The following is a 23,899-nucleotide window of genomic DNA, read 5'->3' as shown; positions in this document are numbered from 1 at the left end:
TTGAATAATTATTGTCCAATATTTATCTGAATCGGCACTGTTTAACTTCAGTATAGTATATGAGGTCATATAGGATACTTTGAAGCAATCTTAGGTCAACGTATAAATGGGTCAAGTTCTTAACGCTGTGTTTGGTTGGGAGATTTGGGAAGGGAAATGGAAATGAAAGGAAAAGGAGAAAGAATTAATAGAATTCCAAATCCCAACTATGTTTGGTTGTGTTGGGAATCCAAGGAGGAAAAGAAATCATTTCTCATGAACTCTCTCATTATCCTTCATCACACACAGAATTGTAGTCATGAAGTGCAATAACAAAAAATAAGGTTGCACATGATCAAAGTGCTATTTGTTTTTTAGAAAAAAAAAAAACAAAACAAAACAAAACAAAAAATTAATTAATTTTTTTAAAAAAAATAAAAAATCAATCAAAATAAAAAATTAATTTATTATATTTTGATAAAAATAAATATATATATATATATTAATTTGATAAAAAATTAATTTGATAAAAATAAAAAATCATAACTAAACAAAACTTTATTATATTTTCTCGACAAATATATATATATATATATATATATTATTTTCTTCTAATTTTTCTAATCCAACCAAAAATGTACGAGAACATAACAACCACATCAATCACTAGAGCGCAGAACAAGTGAAAACATATAGTCAAACACTAAAACTGCATAGCTCATCTTTTTTTTTTTCTTTTTCTGTTTTTGAGAACACTGAAGATGCATATATTATTGAATTGCCCAGCAAACAAAAGCATATGCGATAGAGAGAAAAATTATGCTCATGCAAAGAATAATTCCACAGAGAGGGGATTTACATATATTTATATATGATATTATTATATTGTTGGTTGCAACCATGAAGAAATGCTATGCTGCTTACAGACAGACACAAACCAGCATCATTGGTGTGTAAATAAAACAGCATTGATGTGGAATTCTGAACCAACAAACACCAACTTTTGACATATTTCACAGAGGTTACTACGTTCTCGAATCCACTTCGAAGTAATTATTGTAAGTAGCAAACCAGCCCAAACACATGTAAAACTACAATAGTATACTGATATATTGACAATAATATAAAAGTATTTATATATTAGTGGAAGAGCTTCCCCTCCAAACTTGATAAAGTTTGAATTGCGGATTCAACAGATAGACACCAGTTTAAATTGAACATAATGATGATTCCAAGAGTTCTATTATGATGATCAGAATAATCTCACAAGCATTACCAAAAAAAAAAAACAAAAAAAAAAAAAAAACAAAGAAATAACATCAATGTATCATAGTGCAGCAATGCATCACAACCACCTACAGACAGCTAGCATCAGCGCAGCATAAGTGTAGAACACCAAACCAAAGCATAAGACAACATCAGCAGCAGAACATCAAAACCAAGACACCAAACTCATCTACCAATATAGAAAACACAACATCAATGTATCATAGTGCAACAATGCATCACAACCAGAATAACAGATTCATCTACCAAAATAGACTCACCACCAACTAAGAGAGTCTACATACAAAAAATCCAAGCCTAATGATATTTTCATAGATTCACCAAATCCCTGAAATATTCAAATAAAAAAGTACCAACGAAAGAAGAATAGTACTACGCATCAAAGATTGAAGATCCAAAATTTAACAGACAACCAAAGACCTCGGCGTTCAATAAGGCATTCTAGGTACGCTCGAGCATCACTCACTTCTTTAGCAAGAACTTGATACACCTTCATTCAAGAAGCATCACTCATGCCACTAACCTTCTCAATCTCCTCAAATAATTGTCCATTTGTGTAGTTCCGAAGGTTACCACGATCAAGCGCTGTTGCAACTGCATCTAGACCTTCCTTAATTGACCTTATTTCCTCACTCGGAGTGTCACCTAATTTATTCTTTCTTTTCTTTGAGTTAGAGGAACAAGATACTTCAGTAGTTTGGTCATCTTGAGTTCCAATCCCATCAAAATTCTCTGAGAGTGACTCAGTATGATCAGTATTTTCATCATCCAAAAGAATTTGTTGCCCAGCCCAACGAAGTCGCTTTTCTTTTGGACCTATAGCAAGACTCCCAATTGCTCGATCCTTTTCGAAGAGTTGACATAACTTTTGAAAGTTTTGAATCGGAGCAAGTCGAAACTGAGAAGCTTTAGGCTTTGCCTATAGAGAATAGCATATATAATATTATATTAAATAATGATGAACAAATATTGTAATTTTCTAGTACAGAACTACATCAATCTAACAACTAGATATACCTTGAGGTAAGTTGCCCATACACCTGTTGTAGCTTCAATCAGTTGTGTTGAATGATTATATCCAAATCCACTATCAGTTGTTAACATATCTTTAGCCATTGCAAGATTCCTTTTTAAAGTCTTCAACCGATTCCTTACATGACTGGAATCACAATGTACACTAAACTTGGTACTCACCGCATTGCTTGCAGCTCTATAAGCAGATGATGTAAAGCTACCACCAATTTTTTGCCCTTTGAGCATTTGGTCCAAGAGTGAGTCAATAAGAACAACATCCATTTGATTATTCCATTTCAAATGTTTCTTGTCAATTTCTACTGAACATTCTTGGTCACCTTCCACCTACACTCAAAAATGCCATAAAATATATCGGAAGAAGAGCATAGCTGGTAGCAAATTATCACCCAAACAAACGCAATGTTTTACATAATACAATAACAAATTAAAATATAATTCATTCCAAGATAACATTCAAATAATAATAATTAACTTGTCAATTTTTTGTTTTATCAGCAAAAGAAAAAGATTATATTGATGTAAAGCAAATGAGTACATAATGGGTACATCGCAAGAACAAGAACAAAAACATCAAATAACCCTTCTAGCCCCTCTCTGTTTTCCAAGATCCATATTATAATTTGATTGTCATTGAAGATTTATATCATAATCTCTCCACATGTCAGTAGCTATTCGCTCCCTTAACAATTCTCCTTCCCTACATTCTTCAGCTAAACTTGATCTAGCCACGTTAGTTTGCACATGTGCTCTTCTAAGCTCTGTATCAACCTCCTCAATAAGACTTTCATTGGGATCAACACCCATGAGGTAGTTGTGTAAAATACAACAGGCCAAAACAATATCTGCTTGAGTGTCAACATCATAATATGGCTATGTCCCACTTCCTAAAATTGGAAACCTTTTCTTTAGGACACCAAAGGCTCTTTCAATTGCATTTCGCAAAGATGCATGACGAAGGTTGAAAAGCTCTCGAGAATTTTCTGGTTGATGAACACTATACTCCTTCAAATGGTAACGAGTACTTCTATATGGAGCAAGGAACCTAGTTTTTAGTTGAAATCCTACATCTACTAAGTAATATTTCCCTAGGACCAACAAGTAACTAAATGATGTTAGTTTGAAAGAAAACAAAAATAGATTTATATTCATCACCATATAGACACGTTCAGTGATCACCTTGAGGAACGATCAATTTATCCATTTCTCTTGTTAATGCATTATCTAATATTCTCGAGTCTGAAGCAGATCCTTCCCATCCCGGAAGGATATATGTAAACTTTAAATCAAAAGAACATGCAGCCAAAGCATTTTGAGTGGGATAGCATTTTCGTCCTCGGTATCTTTGTGCATCCTTGTTTGGCACTCTTACACGAAAATGTGTACCATCAATCGCACCAACACAATCCTGTAAAAATTCATTATTTGTATCTAAGCATATAATATTATATACCCTAATTGCATTCATGTAACTACCTTAAAATAAGGCCAATACTTGGGATTGTTTCTAATCTCTGGAGGGCAGTTGAATCCATCAGGTTGCTTTAAAAAGATATCTTCCAATGATATAATGGCTTGAAGAACTTGATGAAAATATCGACTAACAGTCTCACCTGATCGTCTGTAAAAGAACTTGATCGTACAGTTCCTCAAATTATGGCCAATTATATGAAGGAATTTTGCAACTTGTTCTTCTACTTTACTTTGAGGATTGTCTCTAAGAAACTGAGTTCTTTTAAGCATGCTAACATATGGATCGAAACAGAAAATGGCATTGGCAGTGAAATACATGAGCTAAACATTGAAATTTCCATCTTATAAAGAAGAGTAAAATAAAGGATACAAATGTCATACAAAGGCAGCACAATAATGAACCCCACTTATTGTCGTAGTATCACTGCCATCTCTATCTTGGTAGTCTTCTCAAGCATTCTAAGCAGGAAAGGAAGCTAATGGATTTAATCCTAATAAAGGCTTCATAAATGCCTAATTTAGGATCACTTGTGAAGATGAAAACTGCAAAGAGTGCTATAACCAGTGGTGGACCCAGAAATTATGAGTAGAGGTGCCATGTTAACTCAAAATTAAAACAGTGAATTTGTTACGAAATGAAAACAGAACCATCTAATAGTAATGACGTTAGCAAATTCTCCAATATGACAATAGTCATTTATCAAAAATGAGGCATTCAAATGCTTGCAATCAACGAAAAAGGTTCAGTTAGACTGTTAAAGGAACATGTGTGGGGAGAACACAAAATAACCTCAAACTCATCAAGGGAAAAAAAAAAACTAAATAGAATACAACTTCTAAGGCTCGAGGAACCCTAAGCATGTTTGGTTGGAAAAGCCAAAAAAAACTTGTATGGTAGGCTGCTTGAATTGATTATCATGAAAACAGAAATAGGTCACAAAATATTCCATTTTGCAATTTTTTGCATAATGAAGCATTAAAGAAGGAAAAAACAATAACCATACAAACCGCAGACACAAGATAACGAAACCAACCACGATGGCAATGACAACAATGGAGACAATGATATTAACCTATTCTGAGGCATATGCTAACCTATTGAATATACTATTGGTTCACAGATTCAAATTCGAGCCAAAAATAATTAACTATACAACACAGCTTGTCATTGTTTCAACTCTGCTGTCAAGGCCCAGTTGCATGTTGCTCAAATCTGAGAATCTTGAGCAGTGAGGGTCCATAGTAGCTCTCTTGTGGAATAAACTATACAACACAAAGCTCTTACACAAAAGTTGAAAACCCAAATAAAATCTCCCTCCCATCATCACCGTTTTGTGAGCTCCATATGATCTAATAACGGCTGATTCAAGTTCATTGCTAGTCCACACATTTCGTGTGAAGTGTGGGATTGAAAACAACCATTTATGAAATGTCTCTTCCTGTTTAATACACTATATGGCTCTGGATAATCATGTGGCTTGAAACTGTAGGCTGTTTTTGAGAGCCACTCAAAATTTCAAGGTCTTCTTAGAAACATCTACAAGTCCTTGTCTTGTTTGTACTTACAAACGAAATAGGGTATAGAAATATTGGTCTGATAATATAATGGTGGATGAATTTATTATTATATAAATTTGTTACTAAAACTTGATATACTTGAGTTGATTTCTGTGTCAGTCAACTAAACTACCACTCTCAAAAACATAAAAATAAAATGAGAGAAGGGCAAATTCCATTTTATTACTAAACTGTGCATATAATCTATGGGTAATTCTATTTCTATGCATTAATTCCTGATCGAAAACGAAACTGTGTATGTATATTACTAAACTGTGCATATAATCTATGGGTAATTCTATTACTCTCAACAAATCCATGTATCTAGATATAGGTGTGTGTATGTATGGAATTTTCAATACAGATCTGAGTTTGATGAGAGGAGAAGAGAAAACGAAAGAGGGGCACCAATACCTGATCGAAACTTTCGGGCAATGAATTATCAATCGAGTTCAGTGATTGAAGATCACCAATTGAAGCAGATGATGATCCCCGATTAGAGCGATTTTCTGAATGATGCTGCGAATCAGAAATTCCTACCAGAGTTAGATCTGCAATTTCACTTCGAAGCAAAATTGTAAAGCAGCTTGAACATAAATAAACAAATCGGTGGAAATCAATAGAGATCTGAGTTTGATGAGAAGGTAAGAGAAAATGAAAGAGGAGCACAAATACCTGATCGAAAAATCCAGGCAATGAATCTTTAATCGAGTTCATTGATTGAAGATTACCAATTGAAGCAAATGATGATCCCTGATTGGAAGGGTTTGCTGAATGATTCTACGAATCAGAGTTTGCTACCAGAGTTAGATCTTCAAAACTCGTCGATGGTGATTTTTTGAAGCTACTCATGAATGGTCTCCTGCGAGAAGCCATGAACAATGAAACTCTCTCTCCCCGATAAATTTTTCCCCTTAGTTTTTCCGGTCTTTTCTCACAGATATAAAATAGAATTGATGTCCTAAAAGGTCTCCTATTTCTTTATTTATTTCTCACTCCCTTTCTTTTCCCATATATTTTTTATTATAACCAAACATAAATAGGATTACATTTCTCATTCCTTTTCCAAATCCCCCAACCAAACACAGCATAAGTGATCATGACTAAGAGGCTCCTCCATCAGTTAAATGGGCTAAGATAAATGTCTATGGCTTTTTGGTGAGACCTAGTCCCACCACTTTTGAGGGTTTGACTAGGGGTGTGAAGATTTTAGGGTTCCTAGTTGACATATGTTTTACAAAGGTTGTGGCTTCCCCCGTTCATATCAGATTAAAAAGAGAATAAAAAGAGATATGGAGGAGTTGTTTGGGATGATCTAAATAAGTGTACTTTTTGACTTTTTATGAAGTATGGGTTGAATTTAGGTTGGGTTTGAAGTAATGTGTTAAAGAGGTGATGTGACTTAAATAAGATGATGTGACTTAAATAGGATAATGACTTTTTGACTTTTTTGAAACTTGCCAAACCAGCCCTGAATCTCAATGGACTCACCACAGAATTTACATCGATGATCTGAATCGAATAATATGTAAAACTCATCGAATACTTCGTCTCTTTAAAAAATTATATTGATCAGATATCGATAACCATTTGATTAGATCACATTTGTATTAATAGTAAAATAATTTTAAAAAAAAATTGTTAACACAAATGTAATCTGATCAAGTGACTATTGATATGAATTCAATATTTTTACAAGAATAAAGTACTCGACAAGTCTTACCGATTAAATGGTTCAAATCATTGATGTGAATTTTGTAGTGGGCCCACAGGAGCCTAATCGAAGCCTATCTCTTCGAAAAATACCTTAATAATAAAATTTTGGGCTATTTGAAAGACATTTAAGACCTTGCGGGAGTTAAAACCTTATTTGACAATATTATTGCCGACATTGTCTTATAGATCTAATGCTTGAGTATAGATTGATCTATAAGACACAGATTTCACCCTAAGGGTGTGGTTGTTCCAGGTTCGATTATTTTTGGGGCTCGTTATATTCAAACAATATATATATATAGTTTATAAGACAAATTTTTCATGTCTAGACAAATTGTATCTAGTGCTAGAATTGGGAGTTCAAATTCCTGCATGTGTTTAAGCATGCAACTTATTCTAATGTGTAGCACCACCTAATGGTTAGGACTAAACATAGTCCAACTTGGTTCAATTTGGAATGAAATCAGAACCAATTCATTACTTACGATCCTATAAAAATTAAAATCAAACCAAACCATTAAAATCATAGAAATAATCTGAAACCAAACTATTTAAACACAGCTTAATTCGGTTTGAAACCACGGTTTCATATAATTAAATCACAAGAAAAATTATATGCAACTTACTACTACATGATTAAATGATTATGATGTGTAGCACCACCTAAGGGTTAGGACTAAACATAGTCCAACTTGGTTCAGTTTGGAATGAAATCAGGACCAATTCATTATTTACCATCCTATAAAATTAAAATCAAACCAAACCATTAAAATCATAATAACAATCTGGAACCAAACTATTTAAACACAGCTTAGTTCGGTTTTAAACCACGGTTTCATATAATCAAATCAAAAGAAAAATTATATGATACTTTCTAAAAGCATTCAACCTGTCATAAATTTGAAAATTAATGAGAAGTCCATCAAGCAAATTACTCTCATAATATTCACTAATTAAATAAACATAACATCAAGCAAATACATTGTTCAACATTAATCTGTCATAATTTTTTAAAATATAAACATGACCATTGTTTAACCATTAACTTAAACAAATATAATACTGAGAGACAACATTATAACAACATATAAGATTAGGGTTTGAGTTTTATATATAAAAGGTTGGGATTGCATATATATCAAGGTGCATGGTATATAGTTTAAATTATATAGTCTAGTTCAACTGCCAATACCAGTTCCTTAATTTTTCAAACCAAAATCAAATCACAAATTAAAAAAATGAAATCAAACATACCAAATTGGATCAATTCGATTTGTGATTTTTTCAATTTTCAGTCCTTATGTGGTTAGGCCATTTAAGGTAGCTTGATGTGAAGGCTTCAATCAATTGTTTGGTAACGTTTACGTTTTCAGTTTATATTTACAAAAATTTTATAAACTGGTTTTTGTTTATTTTTAGAAAAACATAAACTACAAACGCGTTTGGTAATTGACAAAATGTTTAAAAAAATTAAAAAATATAAAAAATAGTGAGAAATAGCAAGTGGTGGCAAGTGGTGGCAAGTGGCGGGGGAAGATGGCGGTGGAAAGTGGTGACGGTGGGTGGTGGTGGTGGTGGTGGTGGGTGGGTGGGTGGTGGTGGCAGGTGGGTGGCGGCTAGCGGGTGATAGTGGCGGGTCGTGGTGGTGGGTGGGTGGGTGACGGTGGCGAGCGGTGGTGGCAGGTGGGTGGCAGATGGCAGGTGGTGGTAGTGGGTGGTAGCGAGTGGGTGGTGGGTGGTAGGTGGTGATGGTGGGTGGGTGGGTGATGGTGGCGGGTAGCGGCTGGTAGCGAGTAGGTGGTGGTGATGGTGGTGATGGGTGATGGGTGGTAGTGGCAGGTGGGTGGCGGATGGCGGGTGGGTGGCAGGTGGTGGTGGTGGTGGTGGGTGGGTGGGTGACGGTGGCGGGTGGTAGGTAGTAGCGAGTGGGTGGTGGTGGCAGGTGGTGGCAGGTGGGTGATGGTGCTGGTGCTGGTGGCGGCGGTGGTGGTGGTGGCGGGTGGGTGGTGATGAGTGGTGGTGGCAAGTAGGTGACAGGTGGTGGTGGCGAGCGGTAGATGGTAGTGGCGGGTAGTGGGTGGATGGCAGGTGGGTGGTAGTGGTGGCGAATGAGTGAGAGATGGGTGGTGACTGGTAGGTAGTAGTGGTGGGTGGTGGTGGCAGGTGGGTGGTGAGTGGTGGTGGCAAGTGGTGGTGGGGGGTGGGGGGTGGTAGCGGAAGACAGTGGTGGAAAATGGTGGCGGGGGGTGGCTAGTGTTGGGTGGTAAAAAAAAAAAACTCAAAACTCAAAACGAAAACACATTTTTTGTGTTTTCATTTTTTGGCCAAATTTATAAACTGAGACCACTGATTTATAAATCAAAAATTTTACCAAACAAGTTTTTATTTCAGTTTTTTAAATTTTTATAAATATAAACAGAAAACTGAAAACGTAAGTGTTACCAAACAACACCTAAGCATTTCAGTTAATCTATAAGACGATGATATTTGCAAATTTTGTTTAAATATGAATAAACATACGATATGTCAACTTTAACACACTTGGTGTGAGACTGATGATATTGCAAATTTCTTAACTTGTTCATATGACAAGACAATCTTCATGATTCTCCACTAAAACTAAAGGAAAAATGACTTAGACTCCCAGCTGGGGTGCTGGGGTCAGCTCCCATTGGACACAAAAAACTGTTTTTTTTTTTTTTTTTTTTTTTGATTTTCGGCCAACCCCAGTGCGACACGTCACTGGGGGTCGTCAGTGACCCCACTGGGGTCTGTAGCATGGCCGAAAACTAAAGCATGCAAGGATGGTGTTAGAGTTTGATAATATTGTTAATTTTATGCTAAAAAATTATACAAGGTTATATTTTTTGTTTTATTAGAAATTTTAAAAAAAAATTGATATATATATATATATATATATATTAAGACCTCGTTTGGAAACCCTCATTTTTAGCCAAAAAGTCAAAAAGTTACTAAATTAGCCAAAAAACTAAAAACTCATACCAAAAAGTCAAAAATTCTCCTTTCTCTCTACTTTTTGCACATCTTTTCGTAAAAAGCCAAAAAGTCATCACAAACATACTAGTTTTTTTTAGCTCATATTTTAGCCAAATAGCCAAAAAGTTACTAAATTAGCATGTTCCCAAACGAAAGAAAAGGATGTATTTGGTACTAGCAAGGAGTGGGAAGGAAGAATAATGATTCAATTTGTTTGGTTTTATAACTCAGGATTCACTTTTTAAAAAATTGAATTTTTTTTACTAATTTTTTTTTAAATATTCTAAGCTTTTTTTAATTTTTAGATATATCTAACATAAATACACCTAAAAAAGTATAATATTTGTGAAAATAAATCTTTAAAAAATTCACTAACTATCAAAAAAAAAATAGTACAAATTTTTATTCTTGTGTATTTATTAATTTTTAAAAATATTTCTTTTACAAATATTTTATTTTTTAGATACATCTAAGTAGGGTGCATCTAAAAAAATAAAAAAAAAATTAAAATTTTTCACTAAAAACAAAAAAATACGAAAAGTAAAAAACTCAATTTCTAAAAATTAAATTTTGAAAATTAAAACCAAACACTGATTATTTTTATTTAAAAAAATACTTTTTTTCTTCAAATTTTGAAAAAATTAAAGTTGTTGCATTTACATAGCATAGTTTAATTTCCAATAAGTATATATATATGTATATATATATTTGAAAATAGAAATAATAAGAACTCATTTGATAATGTTTATAATTACAGTTTTTTTTTTTAATTTATGTTTATAAAAAGATTAAAAACTGTAAACAGAAACATGTTTGGTATTTATTTTTTATTTTTTTAAAATATAAACATCTTATCAAAATCATTAAAATTTTATTATCTAAAAAAATTGATTTTACTTATCTATCAAATAAATATTTTGCTCCCTCCCTCTCGGCACTGAGTGACAGATATCGTCACCCAATTTCCTCGGCAACTGTTGCTAACCGCAGCTGGTAAGCACTATTGGTCACCTCTAATCTAACCACCACTTCTCACTGAAAAATAACTTCTGATGATCTACTTTAAGAGCATCTCCAACGGTGTACCAAATATTTTACTAAATTTGAGTCAAAAATGAATCATTTCCTTAATTTGATACTTCGCGCTCCTTAATTTGATACTTCGCGCTCCTTAACTCATTTTCAAAATAAAGTAATTTTTTTTTTCACACAATATATATCAATTAGGGTTAATTATATTTTTCATCCTGATAGTTTAACTTTAAACTCCATTTATTTTCTATAGATTCAATTTGAACGATTTGGTTCCTACAGTTTAAGTCTAGTTTTAATTTAGGTCAAGTTTGGCTAACCTAAAAAAGTGCACTTATTTCATATTTTTATCTTTTTTGGGTCACATCAATCAACATCTTCTCTCTACTTTTTCTACATATAATACAAAAAAATTCAAAAAGTGCACTTATTTAGTCTTCCCAAACTTGGCCTTAATTCTTCTGTCTAAATTTTTGTTAATTTTCTCTACATAATTAACAAGTGGCCCAAAAATGCTAATTTTAACCCCCAATTTAGATGGAAGAACATAATTAAAATCTTAGAAAATTGACAAATGCTCTAAAATTATTAATTTTAACCTTTAATTTAGATAGAAGAATCAAATTGGAACCTTAGAAAATTGATAAATGCTGCAAAATTAATTTTAACCTCCAATTTAAACAGAAAGACCGAATTAAAATTAGACTTAAAGAGTATGTAGTAAATTGTTCAAATTAAAACTATAACGATTAAAGTGAAATTTAGATCAAATTACAAGAATTAAAAATGTAATTAACCCTATCATAAAGCTTAGTTATTAGTTATTAGAAAAATAATGAGGCAACAAAGAGTTTCAAATTCCTAAGATTTGAACCTACAATCTTACACTACAAACTGAAGCTACACAATCATTAATCCAAAGGCCATAAATATAAACATGTTAGAACATTGAATAATGCTTGAGGGCCCGAAATTAGTGGCTCGAATTTGGCTCAAAACCCAAAACGACGTCGTTTTGGGTTTTGATTTTTTTTTTTTTTTTTTTTTCTTCTTCTTCTTCCTCAGTCTGAGAGAAAGAGAAAGAGAAGGAGAGAAAGAGAAAGAGAGGGAGAGGGAGAGGCCGTCGTCGTCGCCGGTCGCCGCGCCTCCGCCTTCGCCGCCTCGCTGCTCTGCTCTGATCGTCGACGTCGCCGGTCGCCGATCGCGTCGCCGATCCGATCGCCGCCTCTGCTCGTCGCCTTCGCCGCCTCTGCTCGCCGCCTCCGCCTCTGCTCGTCGCCGATCGCCACCTCTTCTTCCTCCGTCTTCTTCCTCCATTTTTTAGGCCCCCTCCAGTCCTTCCTCCCCCTCCTCCTCCTCCTCCCCCTCCCCTCCCCTCCCCTCCCCTCCCCTCCTTCTCTTCTTCGTCTGCTGAAAAAAAAAAAAAAAAAAAAAATTTCGGGGCATTCGGGCCACCCCCTTTCGGGCCCTCTATCACTGCCGTAGAACATTTCAAACCATTCACTACTTTTTTTTATTCAATTTAATTCCAAATTTAAATAAAAAACTAAATTTGGTATGAATTATTCCAACTATTTCATCAAATTTTTATTAAAAACTTTAGAAATTTTTTCTCATTATCCTTAATTTTCTTTTTAAAAAATCATCAACAATGTTTTATCTTTTCAAATTTAATAAAAAAAATATTAAGAAAATTACAGCTCAATGCAAATTTAAAAATAATAAATTTATACATCAATAATAAATTTTATAAGCACTTGTAATTAAAATCTTCATATATATATATACATATACATATATAAATATTTCTTCAAAATACCATTGAATTGTAATTTCTCTCAAAATGTATCTCCTTTAATTTGGGCCAAGTTTGAGAAGACTCAATAAGTGTATTTTTTGACTTTTCTTGTATTATGTGTAAAAAAAATAGAGAGTAGATATTAATTGATGTGACCCAAAAAAGATAAAAAGATAAAATAAATACACTTTTTTTAATTTAGCCAAACTTGACTTTGGTAAACAATTCATAATATTAAGGATGGAGAAAGCTCTTAAATGCCTCAAAAAGAAAAAAAAAATATATATATATATATATAATAATAGTAATTATAAATACTTGAAAGAAAATTTCCTAAGAAGGCCTGTTCTTCTCACGTTGTTTCAGTGTCTCCAACCTAACAGAATTTTACCCCATCTCTCTCTCTCTCTCTCTCTCTCTCTCTCTCTCGCTCGCTCGCTCTCTCTGTGTCTGCCCTAATCTCGCTCCATACACCTCTCAATTTCTCTCTCTATACTCCATAGCGCTCTCCCTCTCGCTCTCTCTCCATCGCAACTTTGCTCTCTTCCAAACGCTTTACTTTGCATTGATAATATATATATATACATATATAACAAGAATATAGATACATATACCTTGGCGGTTATTCGAGCGGTTAGGGTTTTCTTGGATCCTTATATGAGTAACTATCATATACATTAGCAACACAAGAGGTAGGGTCGCTGCTTCTCTTTGTTCCACTCTCTCTTTCTATCCATCGCTTTCTGTCTCTAGAATTTTCTGTGTATTTGGGTATAGATTTTGTTCTGTTGAAACCCTAGGCTTGGGAATTCGTGTTCTTGGGTTTTATCTTGTTCCACATTTTCATGCTATGGCCGTGATTGTTTTAGGCATCTAGGGTTTTCATGGTTTGATTCATATGAACCGTTGTTGAAGAAACGAGGGCTTCAATTTGTTCTCATTGTACTTGTAGGTCTTTTTCATATAGTCCAACTTGAAATGTGGGTCTTCTGAGCGCTTTATCTTCATATAATCTGACTTCTTGTTGAAATTTTCATTGTTCTAATAGGACAGAAAACTTAGTATCATGTAAGTACTGTTTGGACTGGTTTCAATTTTTTTACTTTACAGAGGCGGTGACTTGTGGAATTTGGAGGCAATCTAGTCAAGCAAGGAGTGGTTTTGTAGGGAAAACAAAACTGGGTTAGTGTTGTTGGGCCTTTTCACAAGTAGAATAGAATAACAATTCTGTGGGGAGAGGTTTGAAATAAAGGCGAGACGTGATTTCTTTTCATATTTGATCATGTTCACTTCTCATGGAAAGAAGTGAACCCACATTAGTTCCAGAATGGTTGAGAAATACTGGAAGTGTCAGTGGGGGTGGCAATTCAGCCCACCATTTTGCGTCATCTTCGCACTCGGGTACTGCTACTCTTTTGTCATTATTTTGGTTTGCATTCACTTTTGTTCTTTGTTTGGTCTTTTATCATTTATCATTTGCCTTGTTTGTATTCTTGTAGATGTTCTTTCCTCGGCACGTGCCACTAGAAATAGATCTTCTAGGAGCATAAGTGATAAAGATAATCCACATTCTGCTTTTCTGGATCGAATCTCTTCGTCCAATTCTAGGTGTAGTTCAAACAGTAATGGTTCTTCAAAGCATCCTTACAGTAGTTTCAGTCGAAGCAATCGGGATAAAAACCGTGATAAAGAGAAGGACAGGTCTGGTATAGGGGACATCTGGGACCACAGCTGTTTTGATCCATTAGAGGATATCTTAATTAGTAGGGCAGAGAAGGATACCTTGAGGCGTTCTCGTTCACTGGTGTGTAGAAAACCTTGTGAGGTGTTACCCCGAAGAGCAGTGGACTTGAGAAATGGTGGTAGCGTGGACTTGAGAATTGGTGGTAGCAACAATTACAATAGCAGCAATGGCGTGCTTTCTGGAGGAAGCCTTGTTAGCAGCATTCAGAAAATTGCCTTTGAAAAAGATTTTCCCTCTCTTGGAACTGAAGAGAAGCAAGGAGTTCCTGATATAGGAAGAGTTTCATCTCCTGGTTTGAGCACGGCTGTACAGAGCTTGCCTGTTGGCAATACTGGATTGATTGGTGGTGAGGGGTGGACCTCTGCTCTGGCAGAGGTGCCCACAATAATTGGCAGCAATAGCATGGGATCCTCATCTGTTCAACAAAGTGTTCTTGCAATTCCACCTGGGGCTTCAAGTCCAATGACAGGTCTTAACATGGCTGAAGCATTGTCCCAGGCTCCACCTCGAGCTCATACTACCCCCCAAGTAATTGATTGATTCTTCCTGTCTTGTTTGGAATGAATACCAAAGCCTGATCTAATTTTTCATATATCTATTTAATTTGCAGCTACCTGATAAGACACAGAGGCTTGAGGAATTGGCTAAAAAGCAATCCAGACAATTAATACCTGTGACACCCTCGATGCCTAAAGGATTGGTAAGAGGACTTATATAATATTTTTTAATTTTAAGTTTTTCTTATACATGGAGTGAATATTTTTATTTGTTAAGCACATTTGATTGAAGGCCCAGTTCGTCTAGTAGAAGGGTGTCATGCAATGTTAATTTTACCTCACCCAGTGATTCCCTTTTTCAGTTATGAATTCCACATTGTGTCTCATGACCAATGGAAGATGTGGAATAACACAAAATTCTATAAAATTGTTGGTGTTTTGGAAAGAAAATGTGACTTGAGCTAAAAAAGTAGTGATCACCTAGAAAGCTATGAAGCACGGGTACTCCAAAAATATTGCTGTACAAGTACTGGGTACTTACCGGGTGCGGGTGCGGGTGCGGGTGCGGGTGCTTGCATACCGGGTATGCTGTATACAGTTGGGTATGCCATGGGTAGGCAGTAGGTACTCCACAACAGTTTTGTCTTTTTTCTTTTTTTTTTTTTTCTGGAAATTGGAATTTGATGCAATTCAAAAAATTTATGTAATTTGGAACTACCAACTCTTTACGTGGGTTGTTGAGTAACTTTGCCCTCTTCCACTTATTGTTGTATAGTATTGTATTTGTATTGTTGAATATTGATTTATTTTGGGTTTTATAATTTCTCTTTATAGCTATTGTTTTGAACTTTGATTTGTAGGTGGGATGTTTAGCTCTAAATTTAAAAAAAAAATAAATAAATATTTGACTTACCCTAGTTGTACCCCGTACTTCACTTTTTTTAGATTTTAGCGTATCGGCATACCCGTATCGTACCAGCACCCATGCTTCATAACCAGAAAGGGAAAACATGACAGATCTTCCAAAAATAGGTATCACAGGGGGTTTGCAGGCTTTGGGGGTGTTCATAATGTTATCTCTTCTGTATTTCTATATTAGCTATGGAATATTTTGTACTCATCATCAATAGTAAGATGCTTTGATAGAGAACTTGGGATATTAGATGAGTTGCTGATGTTAGCTTTATTGTTATGAATGAGACAAGGATCATGATTGCTAGTTAAACAGTTCCAATATCTGAAAATCGTTGGAGAAAACTGTGTACATATTCTTATTTTGGCCAGTTGAGGATATAGTAGATTATTTAGTTGGGCTTCCAATTCTAATAAAGATGCTATCATTTAATGCAGTTGAGTCGTTGACAGTAGGTTGCATTGTTATCTACCTTGTTGCCTTCATTTTACATAGGCTAAATGAGAGTTTTTGCTTTTGTTCTAGTTGTTAATTATCTATATCATCTGGCAGTCCTGTGTGCATAAAGACTTAGCTAAGTGACCAAGAGGACAAACAGGAGCTGATGCAAACAAGACCATTGTGAATTGGTGAATTTAGTGATAAACATTGTGTTTAGAACTAGATCATTTTAAAATTTGAAATTGCCAGGATAAGCAACAGAAGTTTACAAGACCGAATAGAAGACAATGCTTTCAAACTAGACCCTTAAATAACCTTAAACTTTTTCTTCCTTTTTTTCAGGTACCCCATGTCTTGACCTTATTTTAGAAACCCACGTATATTAGTACCTCACAAAATGAGGGGTGGAGAGAGAAATATATGGTTTTCATGCATTTCAACCAAGCCGTAGTTTCTCAATCTCTGAGATTGAGGAAGTATTTTTCTATTTTTATTCTTCTTGCAGCCCCTGACAGGAGTTTCAAGGGTTGGGGCTAGAGTTTCTCCTTTTATTTCTCTCTTCTTTTCTTTTTACAGTTCATGTGCATAATGACATTCCATGGCAATGGATAAACCTAGTTGCACGAAGTGAGGGTGGGGAGAGCGGAGGCACATAGAAGAGTTTAAGCTTAGCAGCGCCTAGGGGAGCGTTAATGTTTTAATATATGTATAAAATATATTGTAAGAAATATTTTTGTAACTTAGTTGTAATATTTGTGTTGAATGTCTATTATACTAGCACTTGAACTTTTAAACATAAACATTGTAAATTATCATTAAAGAAGAAACAATTCATCAGTAATAATAACATTTTTTGTTCCTCAATCCTCACAAATCTAAATTGAAAGATCTATTAAAAAAGTCCATATTCTTTAATTCCCAAAACGAAACCCAAAATTTGAATTGGTAGTTATTTATTTATTTATTTTGAATGTCTTTGGGATTCATATGTTTGAGTAGTCCCATAATAGTTGGACGGAACCATGATTATGGGAGCAAGTTTTTGACATGATACTTACTCTGAACTGTGGAATCGTGGTTTTAGAGCTGAAAAATCACCCAAGTAGGAATTTCTTGCAACTAAGATAAAATTGTGGTGCTGAAGCTTCTTGTTTTGTTAGGTCTCCCGAGTCATGTTTACAAGGTTTTTTGGTTCTTGGAATTTTAATATTTCTTCTTCATCCTAGACTTTGATGTAGCTCATAGCCTGTTTCTCAGCCTTGTCTAAAGAATAGTAATCAATTGTAAATTTATGGTGAATGTTATAGTTAATGTGTTTGGTCAAACTCCATTTTAACTCCATTATGGTATAACCCCAGAGCACTTTGTGCAATGCTTAACAGCAAATGTAGAATGACCATAAATGTCTTCTTCTTTGTCCTCTTTCTCTTTCCTCTGTTATAACATAATTTTTAACTTAATCACATAGTAACTTAATTAAATCACATATTAATTGAAATTTCCCCAATTCCTAACGTAATAGCAGGCCAGCACAGACAGTGTGTGTGCACCCTAATATGACCTACTATTTTTTTAATGACATTCCTAAACTACCATCCAATGCATTGACAAAATACTAAAAAATATAACTACTTCTATAGATGATATTAACAAATTCCATATATTCAACAAAGTTTCAAGCATTTACACAAGAAACTGTGTCTGCAATATCTGTTACCACAAAAAATAAAATAAAATATACTGCACTAATCTTTATTTTTTGCTTGCCAAACCACTTTCTTTAAATTCCAAATAACTGAAAATTGGTAAGTTTATGTTTTTGACCCAAACTGCTGTTAGGTTAGATATACAGATGGGAGTGAATGATTGTAAGGTAGGAAAAGAAAATGCATGGGGTGTCAACATCTGGGTGTAGGCCTGCTTATACACTTACAACAGGTTTGTCTTTGATGCTCACTATCAATGTGTTGCAGTCTTGAGAAATGGGAAAAGAAGGAAACATGTTTGTGGTGGTTACTTTTAAGTAGTTGGAGTTTACGATTTTATCCTTTAAAGTTGTAAATTTTATTTTATATATATATATATTACTTTCTTTTAAGGGAGTAGAAAAGTCCCAAAGGGTTCACCAACATTCCCTAACCTGCTGGCTTTATAAAATATTATAGATAGTATAGATATACACATAAGCATACAGGCATACATATATTTATAAATATATTAAATACCAGGACTACCAATCGCTGGAAATTTATGCACACACACATATATACGTATGCCTTTGATTTTGATGATGAAATAGCATATTCAGTGTAACTTCGGAGGTTCGCACAAGATTTTGTGTCTTTGTCTGAAATAATGTGTTTAAGCTATTGAGTTACAGATGGCCTATATCTGCTAAATCGCCTCGCAGTGGTGAAAGCACCTGGTTGATGAATGTTTATGGTGTTACTGTAAACAAGACTGGAAAGTCATGCAAATAACAATTGATTATGCAAAGGATCAGAGCTTCTCGTATATAAAATAAATCATTCTAATATGCCCTTTCTCTGCAAAATGAGGTCATGCAGAGTAACTAGAATTGAGACATTTTATTTGCTCTGCTCAATCTGAGCTAGGATAGAGCACTTCCAGAATATAATTTTATTCCTTGTTTGGTACAACACTCCAAGAACTACTTTGGTATCATATCAGCCATTAGATGCAGTGAAAATTGAAGCCTAACTTGAGCGCTTGTAGGGACTGACGGGCAAGGGTGATGTGGTTCTTTAGGTCCATCTCTATATAATCTGGTTATTAGATGGTTGTTTATTGACTAAATTTAAATTTATGAATCAGTAAAATAGTCTTTATGGATTGGATCTTTAAAACCAACACAATCGATGGTTCGGTGATATTTAACGGTGGTGCATTTGTGGAAAACTCTTTACCGAGGGCCTGTGCACTCCTGGAGATTAGTCGGGCTTTGATTCGGACACCCAGTGCCAATAAAAATAAAAATAAAAATAAGGTTTTAACAACCCATTTAAAACCCCTCTTTCCTTTTGTTCTTCCTCTCTCTCATGTGCTCATGCATACTTAATTGTGGGTTGTGGTGGTTATGTGCGTGTCCATTTTAAAATATAACTTCTTCCTATATCAAACACAGTGACTTGGTGACTGAGATTGTTTGGCATGCTTATCCATGCCTTCAAATGGTTCCCCGCTGTTTCCCTTCATGCTTACTTGTAACTTGTTATATCATTGAAGCCAATATTTGTGAAAACTCGTATAACTGCATTACAGGTTATGGCACACACCCAAAGATGCATGATTTTGGGTTTCCTTTGCTTCTATGCACAAAGTAATGGCATGTATGGTTTCTTTTGTGAAGACAGGTGTTTCCTTTGTCTGTATTAAATTTGAGTTATTACATTCCTTACCTGAATTTTCTTTAACTTGTTCATAGGCTACCTGCTTGAAGCAGGGCCTGTGTTGGACAGTAGAGGAGAGAGTGATGTGCAAGTTTATTCATGAGATTGGGGTGGAGATGAAACCCATTCTCTCTAACAACTGGTGTCTTTGCTCCTTTTTTGTTACTAGTGGTAATTGGGTGTAGTAGTCATCTGACAGCAGCAGATATTTATTGTTGATCAGTTGAATTGTGAAGACCTATGTTACCTAGAACATGGATCGTTCTGGTGCATGGAACAAGAACGGGAACGTAGTATGCCACATGCTCTAAATGTCATACAATAGGGGTAGACTTGTATATGTCATACTTAAGAATTTAAGGTATTTTTAGAATAATTTTCTTTTTAACTATTAGGCATCCAATAATATATATATTTCGCATTTTTTATATTTGTCTTGTCAAAACTTAAGTAACCTTAGATTTTAGTTCATTATATTTGATTTTTTTTTTCCTCCTAAGGTAACATTTAAGGAAATATATTAGAAAAAAAAATTTGGGATCGCATCGGATCACTAAATTTATCGTTTTGGAACAGACGTGTACCACATTTCGGAACGTGCATGCCAATTCGTTTTCTGCCGTCTTTGCTTTTTTTTTGTTACTAGTGGTAATTGGGTGTGGTAGTCATCTGACAGCAGCAGATATTTATTGTTGACTAGTCGAAACTCTGAGGATACTGTTATCATTTAGACTGCTGTGACAGTCAATGTTGAAATTACCAAAGATGAGATAGGCACGGGTTGGTTAATTCTTTTGATGGAATATCCTCTCATAGTGATTACACAAGCCCAGTTTTCACGCCTTGGCAATTATATAGCCTGCTATAAAAAATGAACTGTCCTGTGGTTTTGTTGTCAAATGATGATTTGCAAGCGTTATAAAACCATTATCAAGGTCAGGATGTGATATTTTTCTGATACTGGATCGGATGTTTATATTTTTTTAATTTCTTGTTCTCTTTATATTTGCCAATTCTTGGCTAGTTCTACAAGTGCTTTTTTTCTTTTTTCTTTTTTTTTGAGCAATCTGAACTTCTGGATACTTGTAATTAAGTTGCAAACAAACTATGCTTCCTTATTTGAAAGAATGGCAACGCTTAACTAATTCATTTTCAGTTTGATGTTCCAAGCTAGCTGTTTCCAGTTCTTGTTTCCTCGTTTGCACAAGAACAAATGGTTTTTTTTTATCAACATTGAATAATCAATTAGGTACTTCATTTGTTTCTTCAGGTTCTAAGTTCCGATAAATCAAAGCCCAAAACAGCAGCTAGAACCGGTGAGGCGATTGTAGCTGTGAAGAGTGTGCAGCAGCAGCAGCCCCACTCATCCCAAGTTGCTAATCAATCTCGTTCTGGACAAGTCAGATCTGATGCTTCAAGGCCATCTCATGCTGGGAAGTTTTTCATTCTCAAGCCAGTTTGGGAGAATGGTGTCTCTTCTATGGCTAAGGATGTATCTAGCCTAACAACTATTGCCAGCAGAGTGGCAAATAGTCAGCTTGCCACTGCTCCAGTGGGTCCATCTACTCCTTTGAAGAGCCCAAATAATTCGAAGCTTTCCACTGTTGAACACAAGGTAGCTGCTTTGGCTCTGAATTCTGGATCTACCGTGGAAAAGAGACCCTCACTGTCTCAGGCCCAGAGCAGGAGTGACTTTTTCAATCTCATGAGGAAGAAAACCTCACCGAACACCTCTGCTTTCCTCCCGGATTCTGGAGTTGCTGTTATATCTCCCACTGTGGAGAAATCTGGTGAAGTTGTCAAGGGAGCTAGTGCTCTTGTAAGTCCTTGTGTTACAGAGGATGGTAGCGAGGTGACTAGCAATGGTGATACTCATGAAGGGGAGAAGAATTTGTGTCTTAATGGCGCAGTTTATCCAGATGAGGAAGAGGCTGCATTCCTTCGTTCTCTTGGTTGGGAGGAAAATGCTGGAGAAGATGATGGCCTTACGGAGGAGGAGATCAATGCATTTTATGAGGAGGTAACAAACTCGATTGCTTATGTAGTTTAGATCAACCCCACTTCCCACCTCCAACACACACACGCGCACACACACACACACACACAAGAAAAAGAAAACAAAACAAAACAAAAATACTGTACACTATCGTCTTGTTGTAAATTCAGCCCAAATTGACTGTGTCAAACTTAAATCTGGTTTTTGGTCTCACCCCAGGGGTAAGGAGTGTAAGTTTACTAATCAGGGGAATCTGTAAACCTGTACGAAGTTGGCCTTTAAACACCCAGCTTAAGAGACCACTGTGCATATATTTTTGTTGCTTAAATATCCAAGTTAATACGATCATGTGGCTGGAATCCTTAACTTTATGTTCAAGAAATAACGTCAAGATGTTTCCCATTTTTATTTTTCTTATTCTCTTATGCTATGCAGTATGTGAAGCTGAGGCCAACCATGAAACTGTGCATAGGCATGCAGCCAAAGCTGTCAACACTTTGTGAATCTCATGTGATTGGTTCAGGCAGAGCATCCTCCGAATTGACTGCATCTGAATGTGAAACTGAAGCTTGATTTTCTGATTTCTCAACGTACAGTGTCCGGGAAGTTCCAATTTTTGTTGGCAGATGGTTTTGATTTTTTTTTTTTTTTTTTTTCCACGTCTCTTTGTTTTGGAGGAAAACTGATGAGTGGGGCCACGAAAGCACTGGATGGGTGCAGTGGATATCTGGAGTTTGAATGATAGTACAATAAGTTGCAGAATGCCCCATCATGCCTTCCAAAACTCTTGGGATTTGAGGCCGGTCAAGAGATGGTAGGATAAGAGAAGGGAGGAGGGGTATGTTGATCCGCCGTGGATGATGCTGATCTTTTGGTATATTTTTGGAATTTTCGTTCTTTTTTTTTCGTTCTAGAGGTAAAATTTTTAGCCAAAAAGCTTTGTGATGTTTTTGATGAATTTTACAGGAAAAAGAAAAAGAAAGTATGAAAGTTTTTTAAGTTTTCCGTTTTATCGCTTATTTCATGTCGATGTATTTTCCATTTTGTTTTTCTTTTATATTTTTATATAGCAGTACATGTTTGCAATGACTTAGCATGATGAATCGGACTACAAGAAATCAGTTATGAGTAAGGGGGAAAAAAAATGAAATCAATCATTTTATGCAATCATTTTTTATTTATTTTTTCGGTTTTGGCTAGTAAGTGTTTGAACTTTGTCCTGCCTAGGACCCAGATAAATGTATACCGTTTAGTTTTTGAATTATACAGTGTTAATTATTTGAATAATAGATTTTTATTTTTGATATGTATTCCATATCGTTAATTATACATTTTTAATTAAATGAAATCGCCAACTAATGAAGAACAAAAAATTAACAAAAAATAATAGAAGGAAAAAAAGATATTTTATTGAAATTGTTGTGGGTTTTAAATCCTTGAATACAAAGTATAATTTTAGAGTTTGGCATGGGTTCTTGAGTTTTTTGGATTTCTCTTCTTTCTTGGGAAGACTTTTTTAATTCTTGATATCTCTCTCTCTCTTTTTAACCTTTGATTTTTTATTTGCCTTATCTTAAATTTGAATTTCAAATTGAATGATAATGTGTGGTGTTCTTATTGTAAGCTTTACAGGTGTCATCTTTTGTAGGATTTTGAATATTTTGAATAACGTCATTGAGATATGACTCGTTTTATTTATGTAATTCAATGAATCATATTAATCATTTTAGGAAGTGATTACCTACAACATTCGTATCATAGACTTTATATGTGTCATTGACTGATTGATCATATTTGAAATCTTAAAATAAATCTAATTGAAATTTATTTGCCAACAAATACCCCTTCAAGACTTACACAAGTGCATTTTCTTAGCTGTGTGAGCCATGACAACTTGGCACTTTATCTAGACCTTTTTTAGATCTTGGATGGGATTATTATTCGGCCGTAGTCACTTTCGGCCTCTTTATTTTATTTTTTATACTTTATTTAATTTTTTTTTTTAAGACCATTTTCGGATGAAGGTT

The 23,899-nt window shown here is 34.9% G+C and overlaps 2 protein-coding genes across 3 annotated transcripts; one reads left to right on the top strand and one right to left on the bottom strand.

Annotated features, from left to right (window-relative positions):
* Nucleotides 1-1,762: 1,762 nt before the first annotated feature.
* On the bottom strand, nt 1,763-6,129 carry LOC114313967 (uncharacterized). The gene is made up of 4 exons (XM_028260399.2): nt 6,004-6,129; nt 5,743-5,847; nt 2,284-2,625; nt 1,763-2,185 (listed from the first exon to the last, which is right to left on the bottom strand). Exons 1-4 carry the CDS (start codon nt 6,043-6,045, stop codon nt 1,763-1,765), a joined length of 912 nt encoding a protein of 303 aa, XP_028116200.2. The 5' UTR covers nt 6,046-6,129.
* A 7,058-nt stretch (nt 6,130-13,187) lies between these two features.
* Nucleotides 13,188-22,884, top strand: LOC114313942 (C-jun-amino-terminal kinase-interacting protein). Of its 2 annotated transcripts, XM_028260371.2 has the most exons (6): nt 13,211-13,563; nt 13,982-14,272; nt 14,371-15,143; nt 15,226-15,315; nt 21,147-21,896; nt 22,308-22,884. In XM_028260371.2, the coding sequence occupies exons 2-6, from the start codon at nt 14,167-14,169 to the stop codon at nt 22,443-22,445; spliced, it is 1,857 nt and encodes a 618-aa protein (XP_028116172.2). In that variant the 5' UTR covers nt 13,211-13,563; nt 13,982-14,166; the 3' UTR covers nt 22,446-22,884. The 2 variants fall into 2 exon arrangements, with proteins under 2 accessions (XP_028116171.2, XP_028116172.2); XM_028260370.2 differs by having other exon boundaries at nt 13,188-14,272.
* The last annotated feature ends 1,015 nt before the right edge of the window (nt 22,885-23,899 follow it).

This window comes from Camellia sinensis, chromosome 3 (genome assembly GCF_055761805.1).
Source record: "Camellia sinensis isolate YWXY chromosome 3, ASM5576180v1, whole genome shotgun sequence".
In the NCBI taxonomy this organism is placed as follows: domain Eukaryota; kingdom Viridiplantae; phylum Streptophyta; class Magnoliopsida; order Ericales; family Theaceae; genus Camellia; species Camellia sinensis.
The sequence above is the reverse complement of the archived record's forward strand: the minus strand, read 5'-3'. Positions and strand labels throughout refer to the sequence as shown.